Source organism: Micromonas pusilla, assembly GCF_000151265.4.
Source record: "Micromonas pusilla CCMP1545 genomic scaffold MICPUCscaffold_4, whole genome shotgun sequence".
NCBI classification, from domain to species: Eukaryota; Viridiplantae; Chlorophyta; class Mamiellophyceae; order Mamiellales; family Mamiellaceae; genus Micromonas; species Micromonas pusilla.
This window is the reverse complement of record NW_003315885.1, coordinates 755412-768321: the sequence shown is the minus strand read 5'-3', so window position 1 is coordinate 768321 and position 12910 is coordinate 755412. Positions and strand designations below refer to the sequence as shown.

General features: G+C 70.8%; 9 protein-coding genes across 9 annotated transcripts in view; 6 read left to right on the top strand and 3 right to left on the bottom strand.

Annotated features, from left to right (window-relative positions):
* MICPUCDRAFT_47036 (uncharacterized protein) overlaps positions 1-751 on the top strand; it is a 2744-nt gene extending 1993 nt beyond the window's left edge. The window contains exon 2 of the mRNA XM_003058065.1: positions 16-751. Within this exon, the coding sequence (XP_003058111.1) occupies positions 16-697 (682 nt within the window). The 3' untranslated portion in view covers positions 698-751. The remainder of the gene's footprint in view (positions 1-15) is intronic.
* A 185-nt stretch (positions 752-936) lies between these two features.
* On the top strand, positions 937-1529 carry PRO (profilin; the record flags this gene model as incomplete). The annotated part of the gene is made up of 3 exons (XM_003058064.1): positions 937-1062; positions 1156-1278; positions 1395-1529. 3 exons carry the CDS (start codon positions 937-939, stop codon positions 1527-1529), a joined length of 384 nt encoding a protein of 127 aa, XP_003058110.1.
* A 367-nt stretch (positions 1530-1896) lies between these two features.
* Positions 1897-5079, top strand: MICPUCDRAFT_57249 (uncharacterized protein; the record flags this gene model as incomplete). The annotated part of the gene is made up of 1 exon (XM_003058063.1): positions 1897-5079. The coding sequence occupies one exon, from the start codon at positions 1897-1899 to the stop codon at positions 5077-5079; it is 3183 nt and encodes a 1060-aa protein (XP_003058109.1).
* Positions 5080-5147: 68 nt separating this feature from the next.
* MICPUCDRAFT_57248 (uncharacterized protein) lies at positions 5148-5836 on the bottom strand (the record flags this gene model as incomplete). The annotated part of the gene is made up of 2 exons (XM_003057690.1): positions 5148-5687; positions 5831-5836. The coding sequence occupies 2 exons, from the start codon at positions 5834-5836 to the stop codon at positions 5148-5150; spliced, it is 546 nt and encodes a 181-aa protein (XP_003057736.1).
* Positions 5837-6073: 237 nt separating this feature from the next.
* Positions 6074-7086, top strand: MICPUCDRAFT_67334 (uncharacterized protein). Its single transcript, XM_003058062.1, has one exon. The coding sequence runs from the start codon at positions 6115-6117 to the stop codon at positions 7048-7050; it is 936 nt and encodes a 311-aa protein (XP_003058108.1). The 5' UTR covers positions 6074-6114; the 3' UTR covers positions 7051-7086.
* Positions 7087-7149: 63 nt separating this feature from the next.
* MICPUCDRAFT_57246 (uncharacterized protein) lies at positions 7150-7860 on the bottom strand (the record flags this gene model as incomplete). The annotated part of the gene is made up of 1 exon (XM_003057689.1): positions 7150-7860. One exon carries the CDS (start codon positions 7858-7860, stop codon positions 7150-7152), a length of 711 nt encoding a protein of 236 aa, XP_003057735.1.
* Positions 7861-7996: 136 nt separating this feature from the next.
* Positions 7997-8737, bottom strand: MICPUCDRAFT_57245 (uncharacterized protein; the record flags this gene model as incomplete). The annotated part of the gene is made up of 1 exon (XM_003057688.1): positions 7997-8737. The coding sequence occupies one exon, from the start codon at positions 8735-8737 to the stop codon at positions 7997-7999; it is 741 nt and encodes a 246-aa protein (XP_003057734.1).
* A 159-nt stretch (positions 8738-8896) lies between these two features.
* On the top strand, positions 8897-10642 carry MICPUCDRAFT_57244 (uncharacterized protein; the record flags this gene model as incomplete). Its single annotated transcript, XM_003058061.1, has 1 exon — positions 8897-10642. The coding sequence occupies one exon, from the start codon at positions 8897-8899 to the stop codon at positions 10640-10642; it is 1746 nt and encodes a 581-aa protein (XP_003058107.1).
* A 185-nt stretch (positions 10643-10827) lies between these two features.
* MICPUCDRAFT_57243 (uncharacterized protein) lies at positions 10828-12899 on the top strand (the record flags this gene model as incomplete). The annotated part of the gene is made up of 1 exon (XM_003058060.1): positions 10828-12899. The coding sequence occupies one exon, from the start codon at positions 10828-10830 to the stop codon at positions 12802-12804; it is 1977 nt and encodes a 658-aa protein (XP_003058106.1). The 3' UTR covers positions 12805-12899.
* Between the last annotated feature and the right edge of the window lie 11 nt (positions 12900-12910).

Below are 12910 nucleotides of genomic sequence, written 5' to 3'. Positions count from 1 at the left end.
TCGTGTTGCTTAGATGTGTCTGCCGTCGCTTCGCAGCGACGACAACCTCATCGCGTTTCGAAGGAAGCTCGAGGAGAACGGCGAGAGCTTGCAGGCGTGGAGGAAAGAGCTCCCGTCGCGGATGTTTACCGGGGAGAACGGCGAGGGGTTCGACGTCCTCGACGCGGACGATCGCGCGGGGTGGGAGCTCGTGAAGTCGCTCATGTTCAAAGAACGCGAGAAGAGGAGCAGCGCGACGGGCGCGAAATTTTCCCGCTTCATCGTCGGCAAGAACCCGTTCGTGACCGTCTTGGACGGCATCTTCGGCGCGTCCCCGGACGAGGACGACGCGGAGGCGGGCGGGATCTGGGCGTGGCTCGTGTTCCGAGTCGCGCGAAGCGGCACGAACCGCGAGGGCGGCTTCACCGAGGCGCAGCTGAACCAGTTCAAAGACGAGGGGTCCATCGACAAGACCGAGGACGCGTCCAAGTACCTGGGGTACGTCGCCACGGAGACGCTCGCGAAGTACGGCGTGAAGACGGTCCCGAGGACGGTCGGGGGTGGGGAGGGGGATAAGAAGGCGAAGGCGAGGGTCGCGGGGGGAGGTCGCGGTGGGGGCGAGGGCGAGGGCGGCGACGACGACGCGCCGGCGCTGGAAAAGTTCAACCCGTTTCGAGCGCTCAACGCGGGACTGCAGCGGCTGCAAGGGAAGGAGTGAGGACCTACGGATAGACCCCGCGCGTGCTGTATCTTTAGCGTCATCTCTTACGTACGTCGCGCGGAAAAGCGATTCGTAATGTCTCGCGCGCGCGAATCGTCCCTCGCCGCGCCGGCGGCGACCGCCGAAAACCGAAATAGCTCAGTGCTCGTCTCGTCTCGTCTTCCAGTCTTCGACCACAGCAGCAACTCTTGGACGCCTCACAAATCCATCGCGCGCGGGCGGTTCCTCCTCGCACGATGAGCTGGCAGTCCTACGTCGACGACCATCTTTTGGGCACGGGGCACGTGACCCAAGGCGCGATCTGCGGGACGGACGGATCCATGTGGGCCGCGTCCGCGGGCTTCGACGTGCGCGCCCCGCCCGTCCTCGCGCGTTTTATTAGATCGTTGGACGTCAACTTCCTCCACGACGAGATCCGCTGACCGCCCCCTCGTCTCGCGCAGGTATCCCCCGAGGAGGTCTCGAAGATCGTGGCGGGCATGGACGACCCGTCCGCGCTTCAAGCGGGCGGCGTGTACGTGGGCGGGCAGAAATACATGTTCATCTCCTCCGACGATCGCAACGTGGTGGGCAAGAAGGTGCGACGCGCGGCGACATCATCGTTTTTTTTTTTTGACGCGACGCGTACAGCTGTAGGCACACCGCCGCCCTCGACTCATCGTCCGCGTCCGATCGTCTCCGTTCGCCGCCGCAGGGGAGCAACGGTCTGTTCGTGTGCAAGGCGGCGACGTGCGTGGTCGTCGGCACGCACGACGAGAACATCCAGGGCGGGAACTGCAACACGTGCGTCGGTAACTTGGCGGACTACCTGCAGAACAACGGCATGTGAGGAGGAGGACGCGGAGCGCCCATCGACGCGTGGGATTATTGTTTTTTTCGCGGCGACCGCGACGGCGACCGCGCGGCGGCGACCCGACGGGGACGCGGGCGTTCGTCTCACGACGAGCCCGCGGCCCCACGGTCGGGGACGCGGTCCCGCGCGTGGAGATCGCGCCTTCGTAGCGGTAGTCTTCAGTGAAACGAAAGATGAGCGAACCCGCCGTAGTCCCGCGACTCTAATATTCCACCTCGAGCTGACGTCCTGTCATGTCATGTCAGTCTGGCACTGCAGCCGCCGCCTCCGCCTCCGACACGAAAAATGATCAGTCACTCGCCGCGCCGCCTCCGCGTCCTCGCGCCGCGCCGACGCGGTCGCGATGGGGAAGTCCAAGGACACCACGTCCAAGGCGATCGACCCGATGGCGCTGCATCGCAAGCTCGAACCGCTGTACGAGCTCCTCGACAAAGGGAACAACAAGGCCGCGCTGAAGGGCGCGACGCAACTCTTGGCGAAGCATCCGAACCTCCAGATCGCGCGCGCGCTCAAGGGCATCGCGCTGTACCGCTCCGGAAAGAAAGACGAGGGCGTCGCGATCTGCGACGAGATCAAGGACGAGGGCCCGGAGGACGACAACACGCTGCACACGCTGCAGGTGTTCTACCGCAACGCCGGGATGCCGTCCTCGATCGTGTCGATGTTCGAAGCCGCGAGCGCGCGCGATCCGAAGAACCTCGAGCATCTGTCGCTCTTGTTCTCCGCGCACGCGCGCGACTTCGCGTTCGTGAAGCAGCAGCAGTGCGCGATGAAGCTGTACAGGCTGACGAACGACCCGAAACACGTCATGTGGGCGGTGTGCGGCATCCTCCTCCAGACGAGAGGGATGACGCGCGAAGAGAGAAGAGACGCGACGCTCACGCGACTCGCCGCCGGGATGTGCGCGAAGCTCGAGAAGAACGGCGGCGTGACCGACCGCGAGACGCTGCTCGTGTGCGCCAGGGTGTTGCGCGAGTGCGGGAGAGGGCGCGACGCGCGGACGCTGCTCGAGAGCGCGCTCGCGGAGAAGTGCGTGCCGATGAAGGCGGAGCGGCTTTCGCTGTGCGCGACGCAAGCCGCGGAGGACGGCGATGTCGACGACGCGCTGGCGCACTGGCGGGGCGTTCTGAAAGAGATGCCGGACGACTGGCAGGCGGCGAGCTGCGCGATGGATCTCACCATGCGAGGGACGGTCGCCGCGGCGCCGAGGAAGGCGCCCGCGAGCGCGGGAGGGGATTGGGCACCGGACGACGCGTTCACGGCGGAGGGCGTCCGCGGCGGGGGCGGCGACGGCGACAAAGACGACGTCGCGAGACGCGTCGGCGCGATGGCGCTGACGTCGCCGGACGGGGAGGGCGTCGAGAGAGGCGAGACGCTCGTGCGCGAGCTCGTCGCCGCCGCGGACGAGGCGGGAGGGGCGATGAAAGTCGGACGCGGCCCGTACCTTCTCGAGGTGGAGTTGGCGTATCGAAAATCGCAGCTGAGGGGGTCGTCGTCGACGACGACGACGTCGCCGCCGCCGGCGGGCGCGTCCGAGGATGAATCGCTGCCTGCCGCGATGATGAAGTACTGGCGCGAGTTCGGGTACTGGACGAGCTGCGCGAAGGACCTCGCGCCGTACTCGCGGCGTTTACTGGAGACGGACGCGGACGCGGCGGCGGCGGTTCGCGAACGCCTCGCGTCGGAAGCCGCCGCCGCCGCCGCCGCCGCCGCGAGCTCGGACGAACCCGCGAACAGAAAGCTCCGACGCGCGGTCGCCGCGGAGGCGATACGCGCGCAGCTCGGCTCGTGCGGCGGCTCGTGGCGCGATCGTCGCGACTCGAACGGAATCCTCGGTCCGGCGTTGCCGTCGTCCAGCGGAAGAACCCTCGCGACCGATCTGATGACGCGGTACCGGGAAGCTCGCGAGGTCGTCGCCGGCGCGGACCCACGCGAGCCGACGCCCGCGGACACGCTCGCGCTGCTCGCGGTCAACGCGCTCGCCGCGGAGGCGACGTCGCACGCCGCGCGCGCGTACGCGAACGGCGTCGGCGGCGAGATCGACGTCGACGCCGCCGCGGAGGCGACGCGCGCGCTTCTCGTCGCCGCCGCGTGCGCGTCGGAGGCGGTGCGGAACAGCCCGAACCACGCGGAACTCAGGATCGGTCTGAGCGTGTTGTACACCCTCCTCGGCGCGCACGACGCCGCGTGCGAGACGCACGCGGCTTTAGACTGCAAGAACATACAGATGGACACGATGGCGCACCTGGAGCTGCCGCACTTGGAGGGCGGGGACGACGGGGCCGCGCTCAATTGGTTCGCCGCGCGATCGGATCTGCTCGCGACGGACGCCGGGAAAGACATCACGGAGAACGGCGTCAAGGCGTACGACAACGGCGTGTACACGAAAGCCCTGGAGTTCGTGGACTTTCACCGGCGTTTGAACACGTCGCACGCGCTGAAGAACGCGGCCGTCGTGAAGTGGCGAGCCGCGTTGAGAGAAGCCGTCGTCGGCGACGCCGCCGCGGGGGCGAAACCGGAACTCGTCTTCAACGTCCTGCGCAAGGTTTTGCGCGGCGCCGCGGACGCGTGCGAGCCTCTTCCGACGCGCGGCGCGGACTGGCCGTCGTCGTGCTTCAACGAGGACCTGTGCACGAACCCGGCGTTCTATCCCCCGCACGGCGGCCTCGCGTCGCTCGCGGCGGCGGACTGGTGGCGCAGCCGAGGCGTCGACGCGTCGCCGCGCGCGGGAGCGGAGACGCCCGTCGCGGGCGCGCACGACGTCGGCGTCGGCGCGGGCGCGTCCGTCGCGCACCGCGCGCGATGGCAGCGCGCGATGCGGCGACGCGTCGTCGAGATCCACGCGATGCGCGCGGCGGCGGGCGACGCGGACGCGGACGCCGTCGACGCCGTCGCCGCGGCGGCGGAGGCGCTCTTCGCGACGGACGCCGACGCCGACGCCGACGCCGCGGTCGCGCCGTCCACGCGCGCGTGCGACGCCGCGTCGAACGCGATGCTTCGAGCGCTTCTCGACATCGCGCGCGCGGAAGACGACGAAAGAGAAGGTCGCGCGGCGTCCCTCGACGCGCTCGCGGCGTCGATCGAGGCGAGGTGCGATGACGTGCGATCGGAGTTGCGCCGCGGCGGCGGCGCGACGCTCGACGTCACCTGCGGCGGCGTCGTCGCCGCGACGACGCATCTCGTCTCGGAGATTGGCGCCGGCGCGTTCGCGACGCTCGCGTCGGCGTCGTCGGCGGCGGCGAAGGGCGGCGCGAACGGCGCCGCGGACGCGGCCGTCGCGAACGCGGCGAGAAGGATAAAGGACGCGCTCGCCGGCGTCGTCGCCGCCGCGAGCGCGTTCGACGCCGGCGACGCGACGGCGGCGGCGGCGGACGTCTCCGCGCGTTGCGGAGGCGCCGCGGACGAGGACGTGCTGCGCGAGGTTCTGAAGAACGTTGCGGCCGCGCACGAGGAGACGTTCGAGGCCGTGGCGACGCGCGGGGGGAGGCTCATCGCCCATCTCGGCGCCATCGCGGACGCGGAGTAGAGTCGCCGCCGTGAGGGAGCCTATCTTAGTATATTACGGAATCACGGCGACGCCGGTCGCGTTCTTCTCTATTTCGACGCGTCGTCCACGCCGCTCGCGGCGAACCCGCGCCCAGAGTTGGGATTCGACCTCCCCCCCGACGCCCCCCCACCGCCACCGCCACCGTCGCCGTCTCCGCCACCCTCTTCGCCGTCGCTAATCTCCTTCGCAGGTCCCGACGCCTCCGCGTCTCCCGAGCCCGGGGGTTTGTAGTCGGGGAAATCCTCTCTCAACACCGACTCCTTCGCGTTGTTGATCATGCTCTGGAGGTAGAAGCTCCCGCGGTACTGCCCCGTCTCCGGATCCTTCTCGTTCGCCGTCATGAGCTTATCGTGCCGCTCGAGCACGCACTCGAGCGTCGCGCCCTTCTCCACGCCGAGGACTTGCCTCGCTTCCTCGACCTGCATCACCTTCTTCCGAAACATCCCCCCGGCCGCCGCGCCCTTCGCCGCCGCCTCCTGCGCGACGCCTGATCTCTGCGCGTTCGCGAGCGCTTTGCTGTACGCGTTCGCGACCGCTTTCATCGCGACCTGGCCGCCGGCGACGATCAGGTTCGCGATCAAGCGCGCCTGCGGCGACGAGTCGGAGGAGAGGGCGTCGGACGCGCGTCAGCGCGCGCGCGCGGGGCGGGGCGGGGGGGCGGGGGGAAACGAGGCGCTCGAGACGGCGCGGGAGGGGATCGTCGTCGTTCGAGCTAGGGTCGGGGACGCACCGCCATGGCGTCCGCGCGTCAGCGCGCGCGCGTCGTCGACTCGCGTGGACGGGATCGATCGTCCGCGCGTCGTCTTCGCGCGCGTCGTGCGGTTCGGCGCGACCGAGACCTCGCGCGACGGCGCAGTGACGTCGCGTCGCCGACCCCCCGAGACTCTTCTTCGAGCTTGATGATGGTGAGCTGGCAGCAATTTTCCGAGTTGGGAATCTGACGGATCGTCGCGCGCCTCCCTCCACTCGTCCTCGCGCGGCGAGGCTCGCGCCCGTCCGCGTTCGCGCGTCGGGATGAACCCCGCGCCCGCGCCCGCGCGCGACGGGAGCGGCGACCCGTCCCTCGCGCGCGGTCTTAACCCCGGCGGACGAGCCGAATCGCTCGCGGATCTCGCGGAGCCGCGCCCGCGTCGCGAGCTCGCGTTGTCCCCCGCGCTCCTCGCGTACGACGCCTTCGCGGACGAGCTTCGCGTCGCGCTGAGGAACGGCACGGGCGAGCGCGCGAGCGACGAGGCCGGGATGGGGATCGAGAAGATCATCGGCGCGCGATGGCGACGGATGAGCGCGAGCGAGCGAGAGGCGCACGTGGAAAAAGCGCGCGAGGCGCGGCGGAAGATGTTGTCGCGCGCGGACGCGGACGGCGGCGGCGGCGGCGGCGAGACCGCGGGGAAGAAGGCTAAGAAGAAGCAGAAGCGCGCGGCGGAGGCGGAGGCGGACGTCGCCCCGGACGCGCTCGCGCTAGCGCCCGCGAAGAAGAAGCGCGGGCGCGGGCGCCCGACGAAGACCGCGGCGGCCCCCGCCGCCGCGGCTGCACAGCTGTGCGTCGCCGACGCGCCGCCCGCAGGCGCGCCGAGACCGGTGACGATCGCCGCGCCCGGCGCGCTGGCGGCCCACCCGGAGTCGTCTAAGCAGCGCGAGCGAACGCGCGCGAAGATCGTCCCGAACCTCACGCGCGTCATGACGCCGACGGGCCCTGGCGAGACGACGCCGCCGGGGGCGGAGAATTTCGTCGGGAGGGCCGTGGAAGGGATGGTGGACGGGACGTTCGACGCGGGGTTTCTGCTCACCGCGCGCGTGGACGGCGCGCTCATGCGAGGGATCGTGTGGAAGGAGGAAACAACCGCGGTCGGGAAACGCGGAGGAAAGCGAAGGAAAGCGAGGGGCGCCGCGAGGAGGGAGAACGCCGCGGCGGAGGGGGCCGCGGCGGGGGGGGACGGCGACGGCGCGTAGCCGCGATCGTACAATTACAAAATACGCTTATTAGACCGAGTCGCTCGCGCCCACGGCGCCGCGCGCGTCGCTTTCCCTACAGTACCCCCACCCCCGCGCTCAGCACCCCACAAACACCGCGCCGCCGCCGCCGCCTAAAAACACGCCCTTAAACTCCTCGAACGTCACCTTCCCGTCGTCGTCCACGTCGGCTTCGCGGAAGACGTCCGCGACGACGCCGCACGGCGTCGCCGGCGCCGCCGTCGCGAACGCGGCGACGGCGTCCTCCAACGTCAAGTGCCCGACCCTCCTCGCGTCGAACGCGTCGAACACCGCGCGCGCGCGGATCGTCCGCCTCGCGTCTTCGCGGCGCGCCTTCGCGTCCTCGTCTTCGTCCTCGCCTTCGTCGCGCTCCCCCGTCGTCGCCGCGCGGCTTGATGAGAGTCTGTCGAGCATGTACGGCGAGAAGCGGAACAGGTCGACCTCCCCGCGCGGGCACGACGACGTCATCGCGCGGAGCTCCTCCTTCGAGGGCTTGCATCCGACGAGCGACGCGAACGCGCACTTCAGGTCGTGCGCGTCGAGCCAGCCTTTGTCCCCGGCGTCGAAGCGCTTGAAGCTGCGCGCGATGCGCTTGGCGAGGAGCTCGTCTCGGGGATCGAGCGGATCTCGGCGTCCCCGACACCTCGCGCTCGCCCTCGCGGCGCGCGGGACCGCGGACGCGCGCGCGGACGACGACGACGACGGTCCCGCGGTCGCGGTCGCGTCCGCGACGTCGGCGATCACGCGTCGGTACTCGTCGAACGCGCGGTCGAACCCGGACGTGGTCATGGCGCGCGCGCGCGGCGTGCGCGGGCGCGAGTGCGACGCGACGGCGTCGATCGAATCCTTCGTTCCCGTGCCGTGGGCGTTTCAACAAACGGCTAACAACTGTTCTCGCGCGCGCCGCCGCGGCGAGCTCGTCTACCTACGCTATGTCCCGCGCGCTCTTCTCTAAGAACGCGGCGTCCCTCCGTTTCCGCTCCTTAAACTCGTTCACGAGGTGCTCCATCTTCGCCCGCGCCATCTCGCGCGCGACGAGCTCCGGCCCCGTCAACGGCGTCGTCCTCGACTTCGCCGCCGGCGCCCCGGCCGAGCCGTCCACGCCCTCTCGCGCGCGTCGGCTTCGGTTCTCTCGCGCCCGCGCGCGCGACAGGTACCCCCGCGCGTGCGCTTGTATCACGACCGCGGACTCGGTCTCGACGCGCGTCGGCGGCGCGCGCTGGTTCACCCGCAGCCACTCGCGGTCGCGCCGGGTGGTCTCCGCCGGGCGACGCGTCGTCGTCGTCGTCGTCGTCGTCGTCGAGATCGGCGTTTGCGACGCCCTCGCCCTCGCGCCCGCGGCGCCCCCGGGGCTTCTGTTCCTCCGCGGCGGCGGCGGCGGGGGCGCGGTCTCTCTCTTCATCCGCTCGAACCGCTCCTCGCGCTCGAACTCGAACCGCGCGGCCATCGCGAGGAGGTCGCTCACGATCCCCGTCAGCTGCGCGCGGCTCAGCTTCTTCAGGCGCGCCTCCGTGACGCCCCTCAGGAGATCCACCTTCGCTCGCGCGTCCTCGACCGCGTCTTGGACTTCCGGGTCTTCGAACGCGACGAACGCGTCCGCGGCGACGAGCGCGCCGCCGCCGCCGACGCGCGCGAGCGTCGCGCAGGGGCGCGACGCGGTCGTCATGACGTCGCGCGCGCGCGCGGCGAACTGAGCCGCGCGTCGCGTCGGTTCCCCCGACGAAACGCGTTCGAGTCGAGTTTCGCATTCGTCGCCATCACGCATACGCGCGCCGCAGATCGGAGTGCGCGGCGGGACCTCGTCGCCGTCGCACCCTCGCGCGCGATGTCGCCGGGGAAGGGCAAGCGCCCTCCCGCGGAGGACGCCGACGCGGCGCCGACGGCGAAGCGACCGCGGGGGGCGGCGAGAGACGCGTCGCGCGCGTCGGACGACGCGAACGCCGTCGCGTCCGCGCCGCTCGTCTCCGTGCTGATGCCCTGCCGGAACGCGATGCCGTGGCTTCCCGATTGCGTCGCGAGCGTCCTCGCGCAGCGCGGGCTCGCGAAACGCGGCGGGCTCGAGCTCATCGCCGTGGACGACTCCTCCACGGACGGCTCCAGGGAGTGGCTCGAGGCGTGCGCCGCCGCGCTCGCGGCCGCGGACGAGAAAGCGGGCGAGGACGAGGACGAGGACGAGGACGAGGACGAGGAGGAGGACGAGGAGGACGACGACGACGCGCACGCGTTCCCGCCCGACCGCCTCGCGTGGGAATCCGACAAGGTCGTCCCGACGTCCGTCGCCGCCGCGGTCCGCGCGCGCGTCCGCGGGAACACCCTCGTCGTCCTGACCGTCGCGCCGTTCGGACGGTCCGGTCAGGGCAAAGCGTTGAACCTGGCGTACGCGCGCGCGCGAGGGACGCTCGTCGGGGAGATGGAGAGCGACGACCTCCGCCCGCCGAGGGCGTTCGTCGCCCTCGCGAGGGCGCTCGACGCGAACCCGGGGTGGGACGGCGTGACGTCGCGCGTGGCGCTCGTCGGGTGGGACCGCCCCGGGATGGCGCGGTGGACGCGATGGATGAACGAGGCGTGCGCGGACCCGGAGGCGATGGCGCGGGGGCGGTTTTTGGAGATTCCCGCGCTGAGGGCGTCGGGGGTGTACCGCCGCAGCGCGATGCGAGCGCTCGCGACGGACGCCGAGGTGATGATGGAAGCGACGGCGGCGGGTTCGCGCGGCGCGGGGGTGGTCGAACCCGCGACGGGGGAAGGGACGCGCGGGGAGAGCGTCGACGCGGCGGCGGCGACCGCGGCGGAGATAAAAGCCGCGGCGGAGATTGATGAAGCCGCGGCTTCGCCGTATCGCGACCTCTGGATGATCGACGACGCCGTCGCGGATTGCGCGCACGCCACGGACCCGACGTACGCGCTCCCGTCCAGACAATCCCTGCGACCGACTGGGTGGTGGCCCGTGGACGCGGACTTCTGGCACCGGTGGTTCGCGCTCGGGCTCGTCGTCGGCAAGGTGCCGAAGACGCTGTACCTCTGGCGGCAGTACCCCGCGCAGAGCACGCGGACGCACGACCGGTGCTCGCTCGCGCGGCTGCGCGCGTGCAAGGTGCACTTCCTCCTGTGCGCGAAGTCTGGTGCCATCGCGCGAGGCCGCCCGATTCAGGTCTGGGGCACGGGCGAGACCCTGAGAGCGTGGGCGTCCGAGTTGAGAGACGCGTTGGCGACGCGACCGGCGTGCGCGTTCGTAGACGCCGTCCCGGCCGCGAGAAAAGCCGCGGACGCGGGGGACGCGACACGCGCGGAGGAGCTGCTGGTCGCCGCGGCGCGCGCGGCGGTGCGGGAGATCGAGTACAAGCCCGGCGCGCCCGTCGGGACCGCGCGCGTGAGGGAGGAGGACGAGAAGACCAGAGCCGGGCTGGACGCCGCGGGGGTGCGTTTTTCATCCGCGGGCGGCGGCGGCGGCGGCGGGGGGGGGCGCGCGCCGCTGCGGTTGTTCGCGTTCGGCATGGCGAAAGCGCGCGCGAAGGTGATGGACACGTTCGCGGGGTTCGACGAAAACGGGGGCGATCACTGGTTCGTCGCGTGAGGTCCTCGGGCGCCCGAGCGCGTAGACTAGCTAGCTAGCGCGTCAGGTAGGCAGCCCGAGACCAGTCTGCCGTCATCCGCGTCCGTGCGTTTGCCGACTCCGCCTTTCCGCGTCGTCCGAGAAACTTGTCCGAGTCAACAACGCGCGCGGTCGAGCCCACCGCGTCCATTCCCCGGGGCGCCGAGATGGGGGGATGCCAGTCCGCGTGCTCCGCGCGCGAGCGCAACGTGCTCGACGCCCTGGACGAGCTCGGCGTGCGTCGCGACCGGCTCGGCGGCGTGGACCGGTGGACGTCCGCGTCGCTGCGAAAGCTGTACGTCGCGTTCAAACGCGCGGACAAGGATGCGAACGGGCGAGTGGACTCGAACGAGCTCGCGAGGATGTTCAAGCTCAGGGACGACGTGTACGTGCAGAGGCTCGTGGAGGTTCTCGACGTCGACGGCGACGGCGTCGTCGACTTCAAGGAGTTCGTCGTCGGCCTCGCCGCGTTCGTCCTGTCCGGCTCCTTCGGCCGCGTCAGATTCATGTTTCGACTCTTGGACCTCAACAACGACGGGCGGTTCAGCAAAGACGAGCTCCTCGTCGCCATCAAAGCCGCGGAGGCGCGGCGTAAGGACGAGGCCGAGGTGAGGCGGAGTCGGCGCGGCGGCGACGTGTGGGGGGATCGACGCCGCGCGAACGAGGACGACGCGTCGTTGGCGCCGTACGCCGCGGATCTCGTTCGAGACTTTGAAGCGCGGTGTCCCGCGGAGCTCGGATACGACGAGTTCGTGAACGCCGTGAGCAATCACCCGCGCGTCTTCGCGCCCGCGAACCAGATGTGGAACGCGCTCAGGGTGTACGCGGACCCCGCGGTCGCGCTCGTGCGAGAGCTGCGACGCGCGGGCGACCGCACGTTTTTCGACGGGACGGTGTTGGAGGGCGGCAGAGCCGCGGACCTGTTCGCCGCCCCGCCGGACGTTCCGGGGCGACTGAGACGACGCGTCGCCGGGCCGGTCGGCTCCGGGCCGAGCGCGGTCGCGGATAAGCGGCTGTGGGCGTGGCTGAACGACCCGAAGCACGCGAGCGGCGGCGGCGGCGGCAGCGGCGGCGGCGGCGGCGGCGGCGGGAGCGGCGGGAGCGGGAGCGGCGCGGCGCCGTCGACGTCGTTCAAGGCGAGGATCCGAAGGGCGCTCACGCCGACGAAGAGCGCGCGGCGACGCGCGCGCGCGCACGCGTACGAGACCGACGACCCAGACTCCCCGCGGTCGACCGCGCCGACGATGTCCGAGTACCTCGCGGAGGAGCTCCTCGATCAAGACGCGACGGCGTTGGGGATGGCGAGCCCGGGAGCGCGCCGCGACCGCGCGCGAGGGGTCGGGGGAGCCGGCGGCGGCGGCGGATCCGGATACCCACCCGGGTTCGTCGACGACGGCGGCGGTGGCGGGAAAGCGACGACGAAAGGGGGATGGGGCGGCGCGGACGACGGCGGGTGGAACCCGAGCGACTCGGGCTCGGACTCGGACGCCTCGCGCGACGCGTCCTTCTCGGACGTCACGATGAACGAGATATGGTCGTCGTTGCGACGCGCGCCGAGCCGCGATGGCGAGACGCTGACGCGTCGAAGAGCGCTCGGGAAGGTGCCAAAGACGCCGACCGCGTCCGCGCGTCGGCTCGCCGCGCTCGAGGAGGCGGAGGCGCTCGCGGCGAACCCGGTGCCGAAAGACTACTACACCAAAGGGCTCGACGCGGGCGTCGCCGCGAAGAAGGTCGTCCTCGCGAAGCGGGCGGCGCGCGCGTGGCGCGAGAAGGATAAGGAAAACGCGCCCGCGGGCTCCGCGGCGGCGCGCTGGGGCGCGAAGACGGCGAACGACGAGCGGAACCGGAACCGGAACGACGCCGCGTCGGATTCCGCGTCCGTCGCGTTTCGCCGACGCGTCGCGAATCACATCGAGGCGACGCCGACGTTCACCAGGGAGGAGGCGGCGCGGCTGGGCATAGACCCGCGCGCGACCTTCGGCGGCGCCGGCGCGCTCGAGGACTGGGAGGAGCTCGAGGCGACGACGGAGGAGGAGACGCGCCGCGCGTTTGGCGTCTTGGAGCGCTCGCGGTCGAAGGCGGCGGAGAACCGAGGGCGGTTCGCGGCGTACAAAGCCGCGAGCGGCGTCAGGCGGCGGGAGTGAATACCTTCTTTTAGTCTAGCTACAACTAGAGAGAGCGTCTTTGAAGCGCGCACGTAGAGATTAGAAAAATGTTATTAAGTACGAAGGTAATTAGTATTACGTCGAC

Coding starts and splice junctions, on each gene's coding strand:
- MICPUCDRAFT_67334 (XM_003058062.1), top strand. CDS start 6,115: ATGAACCCCGCGCCCGCGCCCGCGCGCGACGGGAGCGGCGACCCGTCC.